This window comes from Schistocerca piceifrons, chromosome 9 (assembly GCF_021461385.2).
Source record: "Schistocerca piceifrons isolate TAMUIC-IGC-003096 chromosome 9, iqSchPice1.1, whole genome shotgun sequence".
Classification (NCBI taxonomy): domain Eukaryota; kingdom Metazoa; phylum Arthropoda; class Insecta; order Orthoptera; family Acrididae; genus Schistocerca; species Schistocerca piceifrons.
The window spans coordinates 218,493,762-218,514,792 of NC_060146.1; the positions used below are offsets into that span (position 1 = coordinate 218,493,762).

Consider the following 21,031-nt stretch of genomic DNA (forward strand, 5'->3'; position numbering starts at 1 on the left):
TGTGAAAACAATGTATGTCAGTTTCTCAATGACATTGTGTCTCAATGCTGGATAGGGTGCACGGTGACCCAGAGACGCTGTGCTGCATTTGTGATCTCCAAGATCCATAGACATGACCCCCTGAGATTTTTTTTCTTATGGGGATATGTGAAGGAAGGTATGATGATCCTTCCTTTATGTCATGGCATAGTAGAAGTGAAGAATAGAATATTAGCTGCCACAACTTCTGTAAAAGCAGATGCATTATGATGAATTTAGCTATTGTCTAGATGTAGTTTGTGCTCCTGCTGTGGGGCACGAAGAACATTTGTAATAGCATAGCTAAAACTTTAAGATTTTGTGATTATTTTGGAATTGGAGTTTTGAAGTCAGGTCATTCTTTTTTTAACACTCTGTAGACTACATAACGAGAATTTTCCACTCCAAAGAAAATAACTAGATTAATCGACTGGTTTCTAATGTCTTTTTTTTGCATATTTATCTACAAAGGTATAAAGTTGCACAACCGTGTATGATGAACAAAAGTAATAAATGTTTTGAAATGTGGCATGTTTCAGACATATTTTACAGCAGGGTTGTGTGTCGGTGTGACCGAAGCGATTGTGATGAATCCATTCGAGCATGTGAAAGTGACCCTGATGGCAGACAGGTCACCTGTGGAAAAGGCGCCCAGCACGTGGGACGTCCTAAAGAAGATCGTCAGCAACAAGGTAGCCAACGCACACAGCTTTCTTAAGCCGTATCGGTCCATTCTGCCAGCTGCTGCTAGTCTGGCCCAGCCTCTTCAGTTGTGCTTTGGGAGCAATTACATTTTATTTGGCAATGTTTTGAGAACTTTTTAGCAGAGTGAGTTTGCATCAGTTTTCAATAATGATTTTTGTGTATGGTCGACATTCTCAAAGTGAGCGATATGTGTAGTGTGAATGGAGGCTGCAAAAAAAGAATCTATAGTCACACAGAATAACAAACTAAAGTTATTAACATTTGACTAAGAATATTAAGGATATTTTGTTGAACAGTTCATCTCTTAATGCAAGCTGGGAATATAAAGCAATGAATGCAGTCATGACTAAAAGAGGGACCGGTGCTGTTTGAGTAATCATTGTGACAGACGAGGACTTTTGTTTCCAAAGATAATGTAATCACTTACAGGACTCCTCAAAACTGGCAGTACAGAAGTGCCTCAAGTATTTGCTTGTATCGAGCTAATGTAATCATCAACACCACTGTGGCACTGTGGAAGCATTAAGAAAGAGCAGTGGTGTTCTTTGATGCAGACTTTCACACGCACTAGTCTCTTGTGTGTAAAAGAAGACCCTAACAGAAATAGCCTAAGGCAATCTATTCATAAATTGCCAAACATTAAAAGTAGATATACTTATAACCAGCCTTAAAAAAATGCAGTACAACTATGAATGTCTATGTATAAAGCATTTTAAGAAATTACTGTCACAGGCACATCAGGTCTCTCTGCTAGAAGTGGCTGAAAGAAAAGGCTTTTTATACACTTGAATTTCAAAAATGTGTGAAAGCTGATTTTAATTACCACGTAATTTGTAAGACTGATTGTAGCATCATTCAAGGATTATGTATTGTAGCATCATTCAAGGATTATGTAGTTGATCTTGTGTAGTGTTCTTTTATTTATATACATCCATTTGTTTGTGATACACTTCAGTTTGTAGTATAGTGATCAAAATGCCAGTATAAATTTAAAAACTAAATAAATCATGGAATAATGTAGATAGAGAGGTACAAATTGATGCAAATGCTTGGAATGACATGGAGTTTTATTAGAACCAAAAAAAATACAAAAGTTCAAAAAATGTCCGACAGTTGGATCTTCATCTGATCAGAATAGCAATAATTAGCATAACAAAGTAAGACAAGGCAAAGATGATGTTCTTTACAGGAAATGATCAATATGTCCACCATCATTCCTCAACAATAGCTGTAGTTGAGGAATAATGTTGTGAACAGCACTGTAAAGCATGTCCAGAGCTATGGTGAGGCATTGGCGTCGGATGTTGCCTTTCAGCATCCCTAGAGATGTCAGGCCTTTCAGCATCCCTAGAGATGTTGGTCAGTCACGATACATTTGGGACTTCAGGTAACCCCAAAGCCAATAATTGCACGGACTGAGGTCTGGGGACCTGGGAGGCAAAGCATGACAAAAGTGGCGGCTGAGCACACGATCATCACCAAACAACGCTTGCAAGAGATCTTTCACGTGTCTAGCAATATGGGGTGGAGCGCCATCCTGCATAAACATTGTACGTTCCAGCAGGTGTTTATCAGCCAGGCTGGGGATGATTTGATTCTGTAACATATCGGCATACCTCTCACCCGTCACGGTAGCAGTTACAAAACCGGAATCACACATTTCCTCAAAGAAAAAGGGCCCGACAGCTCCTTTTATACACGATTGTCATGCGCAGTCACTGACGTTTTGCTGTCCAGCGCCATCTGTCGAACATTTTGTGAACTTTTTCTTTTTCTTTTTGTTCCTTTTTTTCCTTTTTCCTAATAAAACCTCATGTCATTCCAAGCATGTGTGTCAATTTTTACCTCTCCATCTACATTATTTCGTGGTTTATTAAGTTTTCAAATTTATACTGACTTTTTAATCACCCGGTATATTACTATAGAATAAGCGACCTTGTTTCCTAATGTTATATGGAATTTTTAAAAATTACGGTTGACATCAGTTGCATGCTGATGTTTAAAGATGGATGAATCAATGTAGATTGGAAATTGAAAAAAACATGTCAAGTGCCATTTTTTCGAAAAAAGCATTTTCAGTGCTGTTCTGTACTTGGTGCTCTGTTGGGTGTCCTTAGACTTATGCCAAGTGTCATATCGTGGAGAGAATGCCAGCCAGTGCGAGGCCCAGGACTTCCATCAGCCAAAGCAATGAATACATTAACATGTAAGTTCAATGCATACATCTTGCTCACCAGATGGTAGAGTTTTGTCAGGGCTGGCTCTCCCAAGGCTATCAGTAACTCTAATGGAATGTTGTCTACTCCCGGGGCCTTGTTTCGACTCAGGTCTTTCAGTGCTCTGTCAAACTCTTCACGCAGTATCATATCTCCCATTTTATCTTCATCTACATCTTCTTCCATTTCTATAATGTTGTCCTCAAGTACATCACCCTTGTACAGACCCTCTATATACTCCTTCCACCTCTTTGCTTTCTCTTCTTTGCTTGGAACTGGGTTGCAGAATGAGCTCTTGATATTCCTACAATTCATTCTCTTTTCTCCAAAAGTTTCTCTAATTTTCCTGTAGGCAGTATCTATGTTACCGCTAGTGAGAGATGCCTCTACATCCTCACATTTGTCCTCTAGCCGTCCCTGCTTAGCCATTTTGCACTTCCTGTCGAGCTCATTTTTGAGACGTTTGTATTCCTTTTTGTTTGCTTCATTTACTGCATTTTTATATTTTCTCCTTTCATTAATTAAATTCAATATCTCTTCTGTTACCCAAGGATTTCTATTAGCCCTCATCTTTTTACCTACTTGATCCTCTGCTGCCTTCACTATTTCATCTCTCAAACCTACCCATTCTTCTCCTTCTGTATTTCTTTCCCCCATTCTTGTCAATCGTTCCCTAATGCTCTCCCTGAAACTCTGTACAACCTCTGGTTATTTCAGTTTATCAAGGCCCCATCTCCTCAAATCCCCAGATGCCAAGGTTGTATGGGAAGGAATGTTCGACATGGAAAGGATGGCAACTGTCAAAATGTAAGTACTGTTGTTTGTTGGTAGGTTTAATGTGGACGGAAGTGTGTAGCTGGCCTTCAGTGAGGACGAGATCAACAGATATCATCAATGTATCTACACCAAACCAGGGGCTGACGACTTATGGATCCCAGGGAAGCCCCTTCCAAGCGACCCACAAAAAGTCTGGCATAGGAAGGAGCCATCTTGGTTCCCATGGCCGTACCCCTAATCTGTTTGTCGGTCTGCCCCCCAAAGATGAAGTAGTTGTTCGTAAGTATAAATTTGATTAAGGTTAGTAGGAAGGATGTCATAGGTTTGGAATCAGGTGGACACTGCCTGAGGCAATGTTCAGCAGCAGACAGACCATGTACATGGAGGATGTTGGTATAGAGGCAGGTGGCATCAGTGGTGACAAGCAAGGTGTGTGGTGGGAGTAGGACGGGCACGGATTTCGGACGATCTAGGAAATAGTTGGTATCTGATGTAAGAGGGAGTTTTTGTACTATGGGTGGCAGGTGTTTCACTTCAGGCAGATATACGTTTGGTGGGTGGTTTGAAGCCAGCAACTATACGACGGCCAGGATGATTGGGTTTGTGGATCTTAGGAAAAAGGTAAAAGATGGGGGTGCGTGGTTTAGGTGGCATGAAAAGTTCTATGGATTGAGGTGTTAGTCCTTGTGAGGTTTTAATGAGGATCTGCAGGTCAGTTGCATCACAGGGATGAGATCTTGATGGCAGACGCTGTATGTAGAATTGTCAGACAGCTGGCATAGATCTTCATTAGCATATTCCCTTTGGTCAAGTACCATAGTGGTAGATCCTCTGACTGCTGGGAGGATAATGATGGAGTCATCAGCTTTTAGGGAACATAGAGCCTGGAGTTCTGCAGAGGACAACCCCAATCATGCTGGCCATCTTACAGTTGCTGGCTTCAAACCACCCACCAAACGTATATCTGCCTTAGTCAGTCAACACCTGCAACCCATAGTACAAAAACTCCCCTCCTACATCAAAAATACCAACCATTTCCTAGATCGTCTAAAATCCGTACCCGTCCCACTCCCACCTTGCATGTCACCATTGATGCCACATCCCTCTATACCAACATCCCCCACATACATGGTCTGTCTGCTGCCGAACATTTCCTCAGTCGGTGCCCACCCGATTCTCAAACCTATGACATCCTTGCTACTCACCTTAATCAACTTTCTACTTACCAACAAATACTTCACCTTTTAGGGGCAGACACACAAACAGATCAGGGGTATGGCCATGGGAACCAGGATGGCTCCTTCCTATGCCAACCTTTTCATGGTTCACTTGAAAGGGGCTTTCCTGGGATCCATGTCTTCAGCCCCTGGTTTGATTTAGATACATTGATGACATCTTTACCATACGGACTCATGGTGAGGCTGACCTGCTAGAATTCCTGGAATCCCTGAATACCTTCTCCCAATTAAGTTTCACATAGTCGTATTCCGAATCCCACGCCACTTTCCTTGATGTTAGTCTCGTCCTCACAAGGTCAACTACCAACTTCCTTCCACATTAAACCTACCAATAAACAACAGTACTTACATTTTGACAATTGCCATCCTTTCCATTTTAAACGTTTCCTCCCATACAGCCCTGGCATCTGAGGCAAACATATTTGTTCGGAAGCAGACTCTTTACAGCAGTATACCACCATTCTCAGCTCAGCCTTCACTGCACATAATTACCCCACCAGCCTAGTTAAAAAAGCAGATTTCCTAAGCTGTCGCATCCAATCCTGGTACTTTCGATCCCTCTGCAAAACAGCTTCGGAGCACACCATTGGTGACTCAGTATTATCCTGGTCTGGAATGTGTTAATCAGCTACTTCGACAGGGCCATGGTTTCCTAAAATCATGCCCTGAAATGAGGCCCATTCTGCCTGAACCTAGAATAGTTTTCCGTCGCCCTCCCAATCTCTGCAATATTCTTGTTAAACCCTATGCTCCTTCTGCACCCATCTCCCTACCCTACGGCTCCTACCCCTGTGACCACCCTGCTGCAAGGCTTGCCCTATGCACCCTCCTATCACCACCTATAATAGCCCTGTAACTGGCAAAACATATACCATGAATGAGGGAGCCAACTGCAAAACGACACGTCATGTACTGGCTACTATGTAAAGACTGTTCAGCCTTCTATATCAGCACGACTACCACAAAATTATCAATTAGGATGAATGGGCATAGGCACAGGGTATATACTTCATTGCAACTACTCTTTACTTCACTCCGTTTTAATTTCTCGCATCTTTATCAATTAAAGACATGAAGTCTGTAAATGAGTCGGCAATCATTTTATTTTTTGGCACTTTAGTTTTCACAAGTCTGTCTTGTTCACACAGATTTCTTTACACTTTATTACTGGTTTTGGCTTACCGCCATCTTAAGATCTGTTGTTAGTATAAATGTTGTGTAAGTGACCAGGTTCAATTAGTTAAGCCTAAATCTATACAAGTATTAGTGATGCATGAAATATAAAAATATAATATGTGTATAGCAGTCATACATACCGTTGAAATATTCTGATAAAAATCATCGTCAAGTTAAACATGTGAGTACATGGTACATGCTGATAATACTCAGATTGCGTCAGGTATTTAATACAAGAACCTATTGCCAGCAGAGGGCACTTTAGCTGGAGTACATAGTAAAACAGTGTCGCCAATATAAAGATTAAAATGCAGTATGCACTGTCTTTAGTTAAAAAATTTTCCTTTGGCTAAATGAGCATCTGACATTAAAAACATTTGCTGATATACTATATGTGAAATTGCACTCATACGTGAAAGCCATAAAAAGCACAAATACTACACAATACAGCCCCTAGCCTGAATGCCAGTATAAAAAGTATAAAAATAAAAAATCACAACATCTTCTATCTAAGAGATTAGTTAACAGTGAACGTAAACATAATACAATTAATAAAGTAGTGCCCCTTAATTAAAAATAGAAAATCTATAATCAATATTATATTAGAGTGCAGCATCAATGGTGAATATGTCATGGCTTCTCTGCATGACTTCCTTGTTTTCCTGTGGCTGAGCTAACGGAGGACGGCCCAGTCTCCTCGTTGCCAGCGGCCGGCACATGCCAATCTGCTGGGGTGCTCCACACTATTCAAACTAGTAGGTCTCTGAATTTATCAAAGTGAGCATTCAGCTTAAACTCGTTCTGTTCATTCAGCAGTAATTCCGGTTGTTGTTTTCTGTGCACATAAGTTTCCATTTCTTCAAGGAGGTTCTTAACTGTCCCTTTGACGCCCTATGCAACACTTTCATATTACTGTCTGTATATCCTACTGAATGTCTTGCTCTGTCCAAATGTGTACCGAAAGCGCTCTTATTTTGACTGTATGTATGTCCTCCAAAACGAGTGGAAATTTCTTCCTGTCTGACTGATGTAAAATCTATCACAGTACTGGCAGCTAATCTTATAAACACCAGATCCCATATATTTATAGCTGTAGTTGCCAACTTTGTGCCATAGCTTACAACCACTTGTACCTTTTGTCTGATACCCAATTTTTATTTTTGTTTTTCTTGGAGGCCTGCGCAATTCTGTCGGAAAATGCGCCATTGTATGACATAACCACAAACATCTTTCATTGTCTTTCCTGTTTATATTTCACTGCCCGCTCCCACCTATGTTACGTACATTGCACTTAGCTTCTCACTCTTATAAACTTGAGCACAATGTTTTAGTAATAATCTCTGTCTTGCACAATACCCTGTCTTGCATCTGTAAGGTCTCAGGTTTTCAAATCTCATCCGATACAGTCCCCAACAATCAGTCTTTCCTTCTCATCCAGTACAGTAAGTCTCCCCTGACCAGCAGTTCTGGGTGACTTTCCCAAAATCTAGCCTTTTTCCTAGACATTTCCAGTCCTTTTCCTTCATCCTTATTCCTTCCCCTTCAACCCTTCTGCCCGAAGAAGGAGCCACCGGCTCCGAAAGCTTGCCAATCACAACAGTCTCTTATGTGTGTGTTCTGCCACTGCTTGGTGAGTAGATTTTTATGTATCCGATATAATAATTGTATCAATAATTGACCATTTTTGTGTTATAAATATTCATTAAGCACTCTCACATTCTTTGCAGGGCTATGGTGTGGAAGGCCTCAACAGGGGAATGTCTGCTACTATAATAAGTCATGGGATTTTCAATATGGTGTATTTCGGTGTCTTTAAGTCGCTCAAGAGCCGTCTTCGACCATTTTCTGTAAGTTCTGTGTTTCCACATTCTCTGAAATCCTATGTGTATGAAAATATTTGTATAAATTTCCAAACTATTCATTCACTATTCAGCTTTCATATTCTTGATAAATGATCCATTTGTAAAAACACCTATACACTTTATATAGATTATTTTTATTCTATTGGAATTTGGAACAAGACTGTCATCAGGGATCCTAAACTGACAGCAACCACATCCAAATTGCCATAATGTTTGTGCCAAGCAACTGTCGGTATTATTCTGGCAGGGGGTAAGACTTGAGAAATATAACTATGTAAATGTGTGGTAACTTGTTAAAACCACTATTTAGAACTAGCAGCTCTTTCTAGCTTTAGTAGAGGTCAACTGTACTGAATCCTTGCAGTCTGGTGTTCTGTGATCTACACTGATACAATTCTCATCTTGGAAAAGAAGCACATGTAATAATAGTAGGAGGTGCAGGTAACATTTTGGACTGTAACCTCAGTTAGACATCAGGCACATTGCTGAGAATGCTGTGCACTAGTGTGTGGAGCGTGCCACTCTTTGAGAGATATGGTAAACCCTGGAAGAAGGGTGGTGGTGGGGGGATTACGTAGTGCTCAAATAAAAAGGTATGAAACATTGCAACAACCAAATCAGTTGAAATTTACATATGCCTCTTTGGGAAAATGTAGTGAGACATCTAGGGGGACAAATGTAGTGCCCGCCATGGTTGTGCACACACACAGGCTCGTGACTTTGGTGAGAAGCAGGCAGTTGTATTCTGTCCATCTGATGCGGCAGTGCGTGTGAGGACATTGTGGTGTTCACATTGCAAAATTCAGCGATTGAGGAGCAGTGAGGCAATATCAGATTCATCACTGTGAATGGGGTTAAACCAGCCGATATTCATTGCAGGATGTCATATTTGCAGTCAGTGATAATCTTTAGTGGCCATTTTCTTGAAGGTCAGGTGTGTTTGAGTGACAGGCCAGGCAAACACGGTAATCACGGCCAAACTCATCGACAAGGTGAACAACTCGAGGAGAAGTGATTGGCCTCTCTTGATGCGAATGGTGATTGTGATGATGGGGAACAGTGTGGACGATCGTGCGTGCGTGCCAGGTTGGGTTACCGGAAGGTGTGTGCACAGTAGGTTCCGAAGAAGTGCAACAGACCGCAAGAGGAGCTCCATATGGAGCACTGCAACACCTGTTCTGCTATCGTGAGGACCGCGCTTTCCTGGAGTAGATCGTTGCCAGTGACAAGAGCTGGTGCCATCACTTCGAGCCATAGAGAAATCGGGACAGTATGCAGTCAAAGCATATGTCGTCATTCCCACTAAAAAATTCAAAGCTGTGCCCTGACCAGGCAGGTGATGCTCACAGTCTTCTGTGACGTCAAAGGTCCGGTACTCATTGAATTCTTCAAGCACGGGAAGAGCTGTTAACAGTGGCGTGTACTGTGAGGCACTCCATAGCCTATGGGAATCCGTTGAGGCCAAAGGGCCTAGGCTGCTCGCAGAGGGAGTGATCCTGTTCCACGATAACATGTGTCCACACATCTCCAAGGTCACACAAAGTGTAATGGCCAATGCTGAGTGGGAGCACTTGAGCATCCATCCTACAGCCCAGATGTGGTTTGCAGAGTACAGATGTACAAGGTGACAATCATTGAACAATATGAAAACAGAACGTAAATTAGTTACAAATTGTGGCATGCACACATGTTATTAACACGTAAACATCTCTACAGATTTTCGGATTTTGGTTATGACTCGTTCGATACACCTGCCATCATTGGTGATGATGTGGCACTGACGAATAACAAAATTGTGCACTGCCCGCCGAAGTGTCGGAACATCAGTGCTGTCGATGACCTCCTGAATGGCTGTTTTCAGTTCAGCAATGGTTTTTGGGCTATTTCTGTACACATTGGTTTTGATATAGCCCCACAAAAGGAAGTCGCAAGTGTTCAGATCCGGAGAATGTGGTGGTCAATCGAGGCCCATGCCAGTGGCCTCTGGGTACCCCAGAGCCAGGATGCTGTCCCGAAAGTGCTCCTCCAGGACATCACACACTCTCCTGCTTCAGTGGGGTCGGGCTCCATCTTGCGTGAACCACATCTTGTCAAAATTGAGGTCACTTTGGATAATGGGGATGAAATCATCTTCCAAAACCTTCACATACCGTTCGCTAGTCACTGCGCCATCAAAGAATATCACACCAATTATTCTGTGACCGGCCACTGTACACCACACCGTCACCCACTGAGGGTGAAGAGACTTCTCGATTGCAAAATGTGGATTCTCAGTCCCCCAAGAGCACCAGTTTGGATTATTGACAAACCCGTCCAAATTAAAATGGACTTTGTCGCTAAACTAAACCATATAGTGCGTACTAATTCCCATCGTGCCCCGCAGACAACCGTGCAGTTTGAAATCCTAATGCAAACCATTCAGAAGTTATGACAATTTTATTTCATATAGTTCAATAATTGTCACCCTGTAGATGAAGATGCAGACGTGTCATCCTGCGCCTTTCACATGCTTCCGTATGTTTGGTCCACTAAAAGAACATCTTGGAGGGAAGTACTTGGACTCGGACAACGAACTGAAGGACACAGTGGAGGACTGACTCCCATCACAGCCGCAGAAATTCTGGGAGCAGGGAATCCTTCAGCTGTTGAATCAGTGTGTGATAGTTGAGTTTCGGCCTCTGGAAATTACTTTTGAATAAAGGCTTCAATTATATCCACAGTGTTGTTTCGTACCTTTTCTTTTTTAACATCCCTCATAAATTGACTCGTATACAATGCAACTGAGTGTTGGGCACTGCATTGGCCCCACCTGTGTGTAAACATATTTCTTCCCTGAGTGATTTTCCAAGCTCTGCATCAACAAATTCCACAGAATGCCTCATCCAGTGTTTATCATATCACTCGAAGAGCGCATAGTGCAGAGCACAGAGCACCAGAACGTGACAATTCAATACAATTTATCTCTACTGAAGGTTCCAAATGATGGTTTTAAACAACAGAGGGCCACCAAACCTTTTTAGAGTAAATTCATCTGAAAGAGGGAGCTGCAGAATAAGTATAGTTACAGCTGAAACATCTACTGTGACAACAAAACCAAGGACATTTCAGAAAGAGCTCCTCATACCCAATGAGAAGGATGGTGGAATTTTGGCAGACTTGTGTGTATATCAGAGCATCACATGGAAAACACTGAAACTGAACATAAAATAAACATTTTATTTTAAATATTGTTTCCTTTTACAGTCTAAACTCTCGTAGAACATCCCTGACACACAATAACTACATTATAATTACTATTTAATCGACTCAGGTGTGTGACATGTGAAAAACATATTATAATGAAAACATCCTTAGACAGGATACTTGATGAATGTATTTGATCTAAGTTACTCTGTGCTGCAGGATGAAATGCTGTACCTGTACCACATAATGGGCATTGGCTTTGCAGCTGGTACGCTGGCATCCATAGCCAGTAATCCATTTGATGTTGCAAAGACTCGAATACAGGGCCCTCAGCCAGAACCCGGTGTCAGAAAATACCGGTCCCCCCTTGCTACTGTGGCAACTATTTACAGAGAAGAGAGGTTTGTATTACAAACTATATTATTTATTCAGAGTAAGTACAAATTGTGCAGTTTTGAGGCTATATTTTCCCTAAAGCTGAATGTAAGTTTAAGGAAGGTTCCCCATGTGCAATGTTTCATGCATCCAACATGTATGATCTCCTTCGTAAAGAAACTCCAAATAGATTAATGCCTGAGGTAATGTGTTTTTTCGATGTTGTATAAGTGTAGGGATGCATATACAAAATGTTTAAAAAAGTATTCCATGTTTTGAGAGGAGGTAGTATGGGTCGAAACGGGAGAAAAGTCCAGTAAATGTGGGCTCTGAAATGCCTTTTATTAATTTTCTAATCTTTCCTGTCTGTACCATCGTCTTTAAAATTCTCAGCTGTATCACCAGTTGACTCTATTGAACGCCTTCTTCCAGTCAATAAAACAACTACACACCTCTGTGTTCATTTCTATCATTCTTTCTCCAATCACTGTCATGGAGCTTATAGCATCTCCTTGCCTTTACCCTTTCTTAACCTGTACTGGTCTTCCACAGTATTTTCTTCTGTTTTCTTTCGATCCTCCTCAAAAGGACTTTCATTACAGCTATCGTAATCTTAAGTAGATCTTGGGGCCAGATTCCTATCCATAAATTCTGCTTACTACATCAGTGAATCTGGCTACTGAGCTTAGAGCTAAGCATTTCATTGCCTCAGATGGTATTCTGTCACAGCCCAATGCTTTCTTTTCCCGGAGCTCTTGACTTGTTCTCCAGTTCCCATCTTTCCCTCTTCACCTTCCAAAACCAGTTTCTGTTATCTGCCTGTGCACCATATAATTTTTTCACGTAATCCATCCAAACTTACTTCTCTTCTGTACATACTGTCTTGTTCACATATTTATTTAACAGCTCTTGTTTGCTTGTTTTCCATACTTCTCTATTCATTAAAGATTTCACTGTTCTGTGCATTTCTTCCAGCTTGCCTTTGTTTTCCGATTGTTCTAATTCTTCTCATTGGTGTCCCCACTTATTCCTCTCTAGCCTGGCCAGTTGACCTTCTTTGTTCATAGTTCGGTTTTCTCTACTGTCTTGTCCCTTCTCCCAAACTGTCAGTTTTCAGTTTCCAACTCATCCATTTTATCCAATATATTTCCAGTCATCCACACTTTCTTATTCCTTGTTCTTTTCACTTCTCTGTTTTCTGTTCGTGTTCCTTCCAACATTGTATTTCTAATGGTATCCCACACTTCAGTGCCTTCTGTACTTTGCCTTATATGTTGTGATTTATTTTTGACATAGTTACAGCACACTTTCTTATGGTAGGCACCATCTGGATCCTTCCTACCGACACCAGCTTTTCCCCTTCCTTTCTCCCACCCCAACACGACACAGCCTTCTGTTTTACCACCGCATCCACGAGTCCTTTTCCCTTTCTCTACTTCTCCCTTTTCTGTTGCCCCCAACCTCCAGCTGGACCTAGCAGCTATATTCCGCCCCCACCATGCCCCTGCAAGCTTCAACAAGCAGTACTTCACCTTCCCCCCACTCCACTCTGCTATCCCCCCTCCCTCCCTACTTGCCCCATGCTGCCTCTGAACCCCCACCAAGCACAGTAACAACTTAGTCTGGCCACAGCAGCCAGAGACAGTGGTCATGCATGTCAGAGTTGTGCTTGTGTGAATGTGTATTGTTTTCTACTTCAGAAGACAGCCTTTTGGCTGGAAGCTAAAATGTATAGCAGTCTTTTCATTGTACCTGTCTGCGACTAAACATCTCCTCTATATGGCAATTAGTAATCTATCCTTTTCGTGATATTATTTTTATTCCATCCTCACCTTTCCATTGTTAATGCCATTCTGTCATTCTCGTCTCTCACTTAGCTTAACTCCTCTTCCCTTATTTTGTTTAGCAGATTAAATCTTCCCCTACTCTGTATGCTCTCATGATACTGTGTGTAGTATGCAGTGACACTTGTAACAGATTTTTTACTGGAACATTTCCATTCCTTTCTGTGTCGTTTCACTCAGGGTCAGGTGACACTGTGAACTGAGTTTCTAAAATTACATCATTTGTGGTACATCAGGTATGGAAAAAACCACTGGAGTTAATTAATTACAACTTATGGTCAGTTTATTTACTCACACCACCTACCATGGTGATGTCCTGACAATCCTCCTAACCCAATAAAAGCTTGCCTGCTATTTTCTTTGTAATATGGAATGCTCATATTCTATTACAGTATTCATACCTGCCACACATTACTACAGTGTTCAGCAATATGTATAGTGTAGACTGTATTCAACCAGAAACACTGTGTGATTGCCCTGTCAGCCTTTGATTCTCACTATTTATCGATAAGCCCCTTGGCGGGAATTAACAACTTCTTGGTTTTGTTTAATTACATATAATTGATAATTTGAATAATAAAACAAAAAATTGAATAATATAAAGTCAATCAAACTGAATTTTAAGACTGATAATTCCAAGTACAAAATAATTTGTATTTTGGTATTTCTCTAGAAAACAAGACATTACTTTTCTGTTGAGAGGCCAGACAAACGTGTGGTTCCTGAAGAGGGGCAGCAGCCTTTTCAGTAGTTGCAAGGGCAACAGTCTGGATGATTGACTGATCTGGCCTTGTAACAATAACCAAAACGGCTTTGCTGTGCTGGTACTGCGAACGGCTGAAAGCAAGGGGAAACTACGGCCGTAATTTTTCCCGAGGGCATGCAGCTTTACTGTATGATTAAATGATGATGGCGTCCTCTTGGGTAAAATATTCCGGAGGTAAAATAGTCCCACATTCGGATCTCCGGGCGGGGACTATTCAAGAGGATGTCGTTATCAGGAGAAAGAAAACTGGCGTTATACGGATCGGAGCGTGGAATGTCAGATCCCTTAATCGGGCAGGTAGGTTAGAAAATTTAAAAAGGGAAATGGATAGGTTAAAGTTAGATATAGTGCGAATTAGTGAAGTTCGGTGGCAGGAGGAACAAGACTTCTGGTCAGGTGACTACAGGGTTATAAACACAAAGTCAAATAGGGGTAATGCAGGAGTAGGTTTAATAATGAATAGGAAAATAGGAATGCGGGTAAGCTACTACAAACAGCATAGTGAACGCATTATTGTGGCCAAGATAGATACGAAGCCCACACCTACTACAGTAGTACAAGTTTATATGCCAACTAGCTCTGCAGATGACGAAGAAATTGAAGAAATGTATGATGAAATAAAAGAAATTATTCAGATTGTGAAGGGAGACGAAAATTTAATAGTCATGGGTGACTGTAATTCGAGTGTAGGAAAACGGAGAGAAGGAAACGTAGTAGGTGAATATGGATTGGGGCTAAGAAATGAAAGAGGAAGCTGCCTGATAGAATTTTGCACAGAGCACAACTTAATCATAGCTAACACTTGGTTTAAGAATCATGATAGAAGGTTGTATACATGGAAGAACCCTGGAGATACTAAAAGGTATCAGATAGATTATATAATGGTAAGACAGAGATTTAGGAACCAGGTTTTAAATTGTAAGACATTTCCAGGGGCAGATGTGGACTCTGACCACAATCTATTGGTTATGACCTGTAGATTAAAACTGAAGAAACTGCAAAAAGGTGGGAATTTAAGGAGATGGGACCTGGATAAACTAAAAGAACCAGAGGTTGTACAGAGATTCAGGGAGAGCATAAGGGAACAATTGAAAGGAATGGGGGAAAGAAATACAGTAGAAGAAGAATGGGTGGCTCTGAGGGATGAAGTAGTGAAGGCAGCAGACGATCAAGTAGGTAAAAAGAAGAGGGTTAGTAGAAATCCTTGGGTAACAGAAGAAATATTGAATTTAATTCATGAAAGGAGAAAATATAAAAATGCAGTAAATGAAGCAGGCAAAAAGGAATACAAACGTCTCAAAAATGAGATCGACAGGAAGTGCAAAATGGCTAAGCAGGGATGGCTAGAGGACAAATGTAAGGATGTAGAGGCTTATCTCACTAGGGGTAAGATAGATACTGCCTACAGGAAAATTAAAGAGACCTTTGGAGATAAGAGAACCACATGTCTGAACATCAAGAGCGCAGATGGAAACCCAGTTCTAAGCAAAGAAGGGAAAGCAGAAAGGTGGAAGGAGTATATAGAGGGTCTATACAAGGGCAATGCACTTGAGGACAATATTATGGAAATGGAAGAGGATGTAGATGAAGATGAAATGGGAGATACAATACTGCGTGAAGAGTTTGACAGAGCACTGAAGGACCTGAGTCGAAACAAGGCCCCCGGAGTAGACAAAATTCCATTGGAACTACTGACGGCCTTGGGAGAGCCAGTCCTGACAAAACTCTACCATCTGGTGAGCAAGATGTACGAAACAGGCGAAATACCCTCAGACTTCAAGAAGAATATAATAATTCCAATCCCAAAGAAAGCAGGTGTTGACAGATGTGAAAATTACCGAACCATCAGTTTAATAAGCCACAGCTGCAAAGTACTAACACGAATTCTTTACAGACGAATGGAAAAACTAGTAGAAGCCGACCTCGGGGAAGATCAGTTTGGATTCCGTAGAAATACTGGAACACGTGCGGCAATACTGACCTTACGACTTATCTTAGAAGAAAGATTAAGGAAAGGCAAACCTACGTTTCTAGCATTTGTAGACTTAGAGAAAGCTTTTGACAATGTTGACTGGAATACTCTCTTTCAAATTCTAAAGGTGGTAGGGGTAAAATACAGGGAGCGAAAGGCTATTTACAACTTGTACAGAAACCAGATGGCAGTTATAAGAGTTGAGGGCCATGAAAGGGAAGCAGTGGTTGGGAAGGGAGTGAGACAGGGTTGTAGCCTCTCCCCGATGTTATTCAATCTGTATATTGAGCAAGCAGTAAAGGAAACAAAAGAAAAATTTGGAGTAGGTATTAAAATCCATGGAGAAGAAATAAAAACTTTGAGGTTCGTCGATGACATTGTAATTCTGTCAGAGACAGCAAAGGACTTGGAAGAGCAGTTGAACGGAATGGATGGTGTCTTGAAGGGAGGATATAAGATGAACATCAACAAAAGCAAAACGAGGATAATGGAATGTAGTCGAGTTAAGTCAGGTGATGCTGAGGGTATTAGATTAGGAAATGAGACACTTAAAGTAGTAAAGGAGTTTTGCTATTTGGGGAGCAAAATAACTGATGATGGACGAAGTAGACAGGATATAAAATGTAGACTGGCAATGGCAAGGAAAGCGTTTCTGAAGAAGAGAAATTTGTTAACATCCAGTATTGATTTAAGTGTCAGGAAGTTATTTCTGAAAGTATTTGTATGGAGTGTAGCCATGTATGGAAGTGAAACATGGACGGTAAATAGTTTGGACAAGAAGAGAATAGAAGCTTTTGAAATGTGGTGCTACAGAAGAATGCTGAAGATTAGATGGGTAAATCACATAACTAATGATGAAGTATTGAATAGAATTGGGGAGAAGAGAAGTTTGTGGCACAACTTGACCAGAAGAAGGGATCGGTTGGTAGGACATGTTCTGAGGCATCAAGGGATCACCAATTTAGTATTGGAGGGCAGCGTGGAGGGTAAAAATCATAGGGGGAGACCAAGAGATGAATACACTAAGCAGATTCAGAAGGATGTAGGTTGCAGTAGGTACTGGGAGATGAAGAAGCTTGCACAGGATAGAGTAGCATGGAGAGCTGCATCAAACCAGTCTCAGGACTGAAGACCACAACAACAACAACAACAACAGCTTCATCTGCAGTGTTCCCTGAATTTCGGTTCAAATTTAGGGTATTTATCTTAAGATACGAGCTATTGGAAATGTAAAACCACCTTTGTGCTTGGAAAATTTTGGGCTATAATGTTTTGACACATATTTCAGAAATATGGCTCAGTATAAGAATTAGTGGTGTCCAAAATTTAAATTATTTAGCAAATAGGTATTAAAATATAACATTTTAGGAGAAACTTAATACCTTCTCATAATTTGCAAAAATTGGCTACAAAGAAACTAGCTAGGTATTAATTTTTGACTTCCAGATTTACAGAATCTTATCTCCTGAGCTAATTAGTTGTCTGCAAAACTAATTGCATCACAGTATTCAGGTCCAGTATCTTCTGAGTGTAATGATAAGAATCTAAACTAGTTCAATAGTTTTATAATGTCTCAGATGTACAGACATTTTGCCATCATCAGAAGTGTGTGTAGTCCAGAAAGGTAGCTGATGCACTTAGTGTGGCAGGGGCCACTTGTGTAAGAGCAGATCCCTGCATAATGCTGCCCTATGCGATGTTCGCGGTGGCTCGTGCAGCATTTCTGTTTCAGTACTCGGCCACATTGCCAAGCTTACAGATCTTCTTCCCTTGAGTGCTTTGAATAGCTACAAGTGTAGTGTGCAGAGCTTCAAGTGACAATGTAGAATATCTGAAAAAAGCCAGATACTATAGAAAAACCTTTGATTATCCATGCTGTCCTTCTCTGTATGTATTCAATATCTGCTGTCAATGCCATTCGTTATGAGCTCCACACACTTGAGCAGTATTCTGGGATAGGTTGCACAACTGTTTGGTAATCAATACCTTTGTAGAGTATTTGCATTTTCCTGATAATCTACCAACGAACTGAATTCTGCCCGTTGCTGTGCCTACAACTAACTAAGTGACCATTCAATTTCATATCCATACAAAATGTTACAGCCAGGTATTCGCACGTGTTGACCAATTCCAACTATGACTCATTTGACATTATGGTCATAGGCTACTACACCTTTCTGTTTTTTGAAGTTCAAAGTGTACATTTCTGAACATGTAAAGCAGGTCACTAGTCCTTGCACCACTGTGAAATAATATCAAGATCCGATTTAAATATTTGTAGAAATGTTTTTCAGCCAATACTTCATTATAGATAACTTCATCATCTGCAAAATATCAAAGGTTACTATTAATATTGTCTGAAAGGTTATAAACATACCACATGAACAGCTAGGGTCACAACATACTTCCCTAAGGCACAACTGAACTTACTTCTATCAGATATTCATAATTAAAGTGCAGCAATTCACAGAGGTCCAGTGTGGGCTGTAATTGTCTCATGGCAGAAAACTCGGCACATAAGGTGACGTGTGATTGCAGACCCGATTTATGCCAGAAAAAAATTAGTTCCAGTTTTTGCCACCAGGTGCAGATTTGATGCTGTACACTGTTTCTATGATATCCACACTGTCATTTGACAAGTTGAGTGAATAGTAGGGCTATCTATAAGAGAGACCGCGTGCTTTCAGTGAAACTGTTTTACGTGAACAACAGCAATTACTGTGCTGCATTGAGAGATTACCACCAACTGAAGGGCTTGAGGAGAGGCCAGATATCACTAAACGGATAAAAGATGATGATGATGAAATTTGAAAACACGGGTGAGCTTTGTGTGAAACCTGGAAGAGGAAGACTCCTATCCTGGTGGAAGTTATTGACAAGGTAACTGACCATGCAGCATGTTCCCCGGTTACTGCTAGTTCTTGTACAGTGTCATGAGAATTGTCCACACCATAGTCCCAACATGCAGAAATTTTTGCAGTCTGTTTTACATTGTTACCAGCACAAGATCTAGGCTATACTGGTACCAAAACAAGAACTAGGCAGTGCAGTCACTGAAAACTCATAATCTACAGCAATGTTCTGATGTTCTGAATTTGCTCTTCAGTGTCTGGCACGGATCCAAGTTGACGACATGTGGCCATGTAATATTCTATGGAGTGACAAAGCACATTTTACACTTAAGTGTGCAGTGAATACGCAGAAGTGCCAAATTTTGATACTTTTAAACCACATGTTGTACACGAAGAGCCATTGCACTTGCCGTGTATTTTTGTATGATGTAGATTCACAAACGTTTTTATTCTCGGTGTGTTCTTCTTTGAAGAGACTACACCAAGAGGGCTTGTCAAGATATCTCCACGTTACCGAGGCCTACTTGTGCAGCGTGGGGCAACACCTCGTGTCGATTTTCCAGTGAAAGATCTGCTTAATGCAACCTTCTACGAATGTGTTATCTCCAGAGGTTTTCCAGATGCATGGCCTGCAAGATCACCTGATCTGATGCCCTGAAACTTATGGATCTGAGGCTATCTAAAGAACGTGTTTACCAGGTACCCATTCAGTCTCTATCAGACCTGAAGCTCATTATACAGGAATATGTTGCTTAGATTCCACCAGAACTGCTGCAAGCAACTGTTGATCATGTCGTTTTATGGATCAGCATCTTGTTGATGTCTCTGGTGCTCATACAGAACAAATTGTGTAGACAGCAGTTAATAAAATCAACATTATGCCTTTCTCACCTGTTTAACATTCTCTGCCCATGTTCGGTTCTTAACCTGTTACACATGGAAACATTTCTATACATCTTTCTTGCGTTCACCGTGCCAGATTTGAACTATTCCAACCCCCCCCCCCCCCCCCTTAGAGTCTACCAAGTGTCACTGCCATATGATAATTACCATCCACACAAACTCTGTGAGTTGCTGCACTTAAATTATAACAACCTTGTACAGTTATTGATGACTCTCCAGCTGAAATAAGATGTTGCATTGTTCGTACCAATACCAAGAAATCCTCAGCCCAGTCACAAATTTCAGTTGATGTTCCATATGATCATATTTTTGGTAACAAGCATGAGTGTGGTACTGAGTCAAATGCTTTTCAGAAATTAAGTTACTTGCCTTGATAGCCAAGCGCATTAAAGCACTGCTTCCAGGACACAGGAAGGTGAGCCTGATCCAGATCAAATCTGCCTTGTGAATTAACAATGAAGGCTGGTGAACTGGTCAGCCTGGCTGTGGTTTTTAGGCCATTTCTGACATTGCAGTAGGTGAACAGTTGGCACGTACCCATGTCCCGCTCCAGATACACGTTGTGGAAACATTGGGCTAATGTTCTCATGCTTTCATATGAGATTAACGCCAGACACAGACAGGTGGGGTACACAGAATCCATCCATGGAGGAGTTGAGGGGTGGGGTGAATAAGGAGAATTCATACAGGCAGATACGTTTTATGCATCATCTCTCTGTCTATAGCCAGGTGGTTTGTTTTACACCTATTATGCAGTTGTCTCGGTTTCTTTAGAAGTAGATTTCGAGTGACTGTATACCATGGTGGTCATTTCCTTCACGAGCTGTTCTCCTAGATCTGTATCTATCAAGTACGTGGTCAACTGTTCTTTTAAACTTTACCCACTGTTATTCCATGTGCTCCTCTCCAGGAGCCCACACTGAAGTCCCGTGAAACACGCATTCTCTCAGCTTTTGCCGGCTCTGGTGGGTATGATGGCTAGTGAGATCTTACTAAATCAATTGCCACATCCCAAGCCCCATTTAAATTGAAACCACCGTCTCGGTTATTTGGTTTTCCAACATTTTTATTTCAACAGACTTCTTAACCGTGACATCCCAGAAACGTGACATTTGCACCACAACATTGGTCTCGTTGTATTTAT

The 21,031-nt window shown here is 41.2% G+C and overlaps 1 protein-coding gene across 4 annotated transcripts in view; it reads left to right on the top strand.

The window, feature by feature from the left end:
* The window catches only part of LOC124717173 (mitochondrial 2-oxodicarboxylate carrier-like), a 105,375-nt gene that overhangs the window by 73,422 nt on the left and 10,922 nt on the right, over window positions 1-21,031 (top strand). For all 4 annotated transcript variants that reach the window (XM_047243947.1, XM_047243946.1, XM_047243948.1 and 1 more), the window contains 3 exons: window positions 558-710; window positions 7,858-7,977; window positions 11,395-11,576. In XM_047243947.1, the coding sequence (XP_047099903.1) occupies window positions 558-710; window positions 7,858-7,977; window positions 11,395-11,576 (455 nt within the window). The remainder of the gene's footprint in view (window positions 1-557; window positions 711-7,857; window positions 7,978-11,394; window positions 11,577-21,031) is intronic.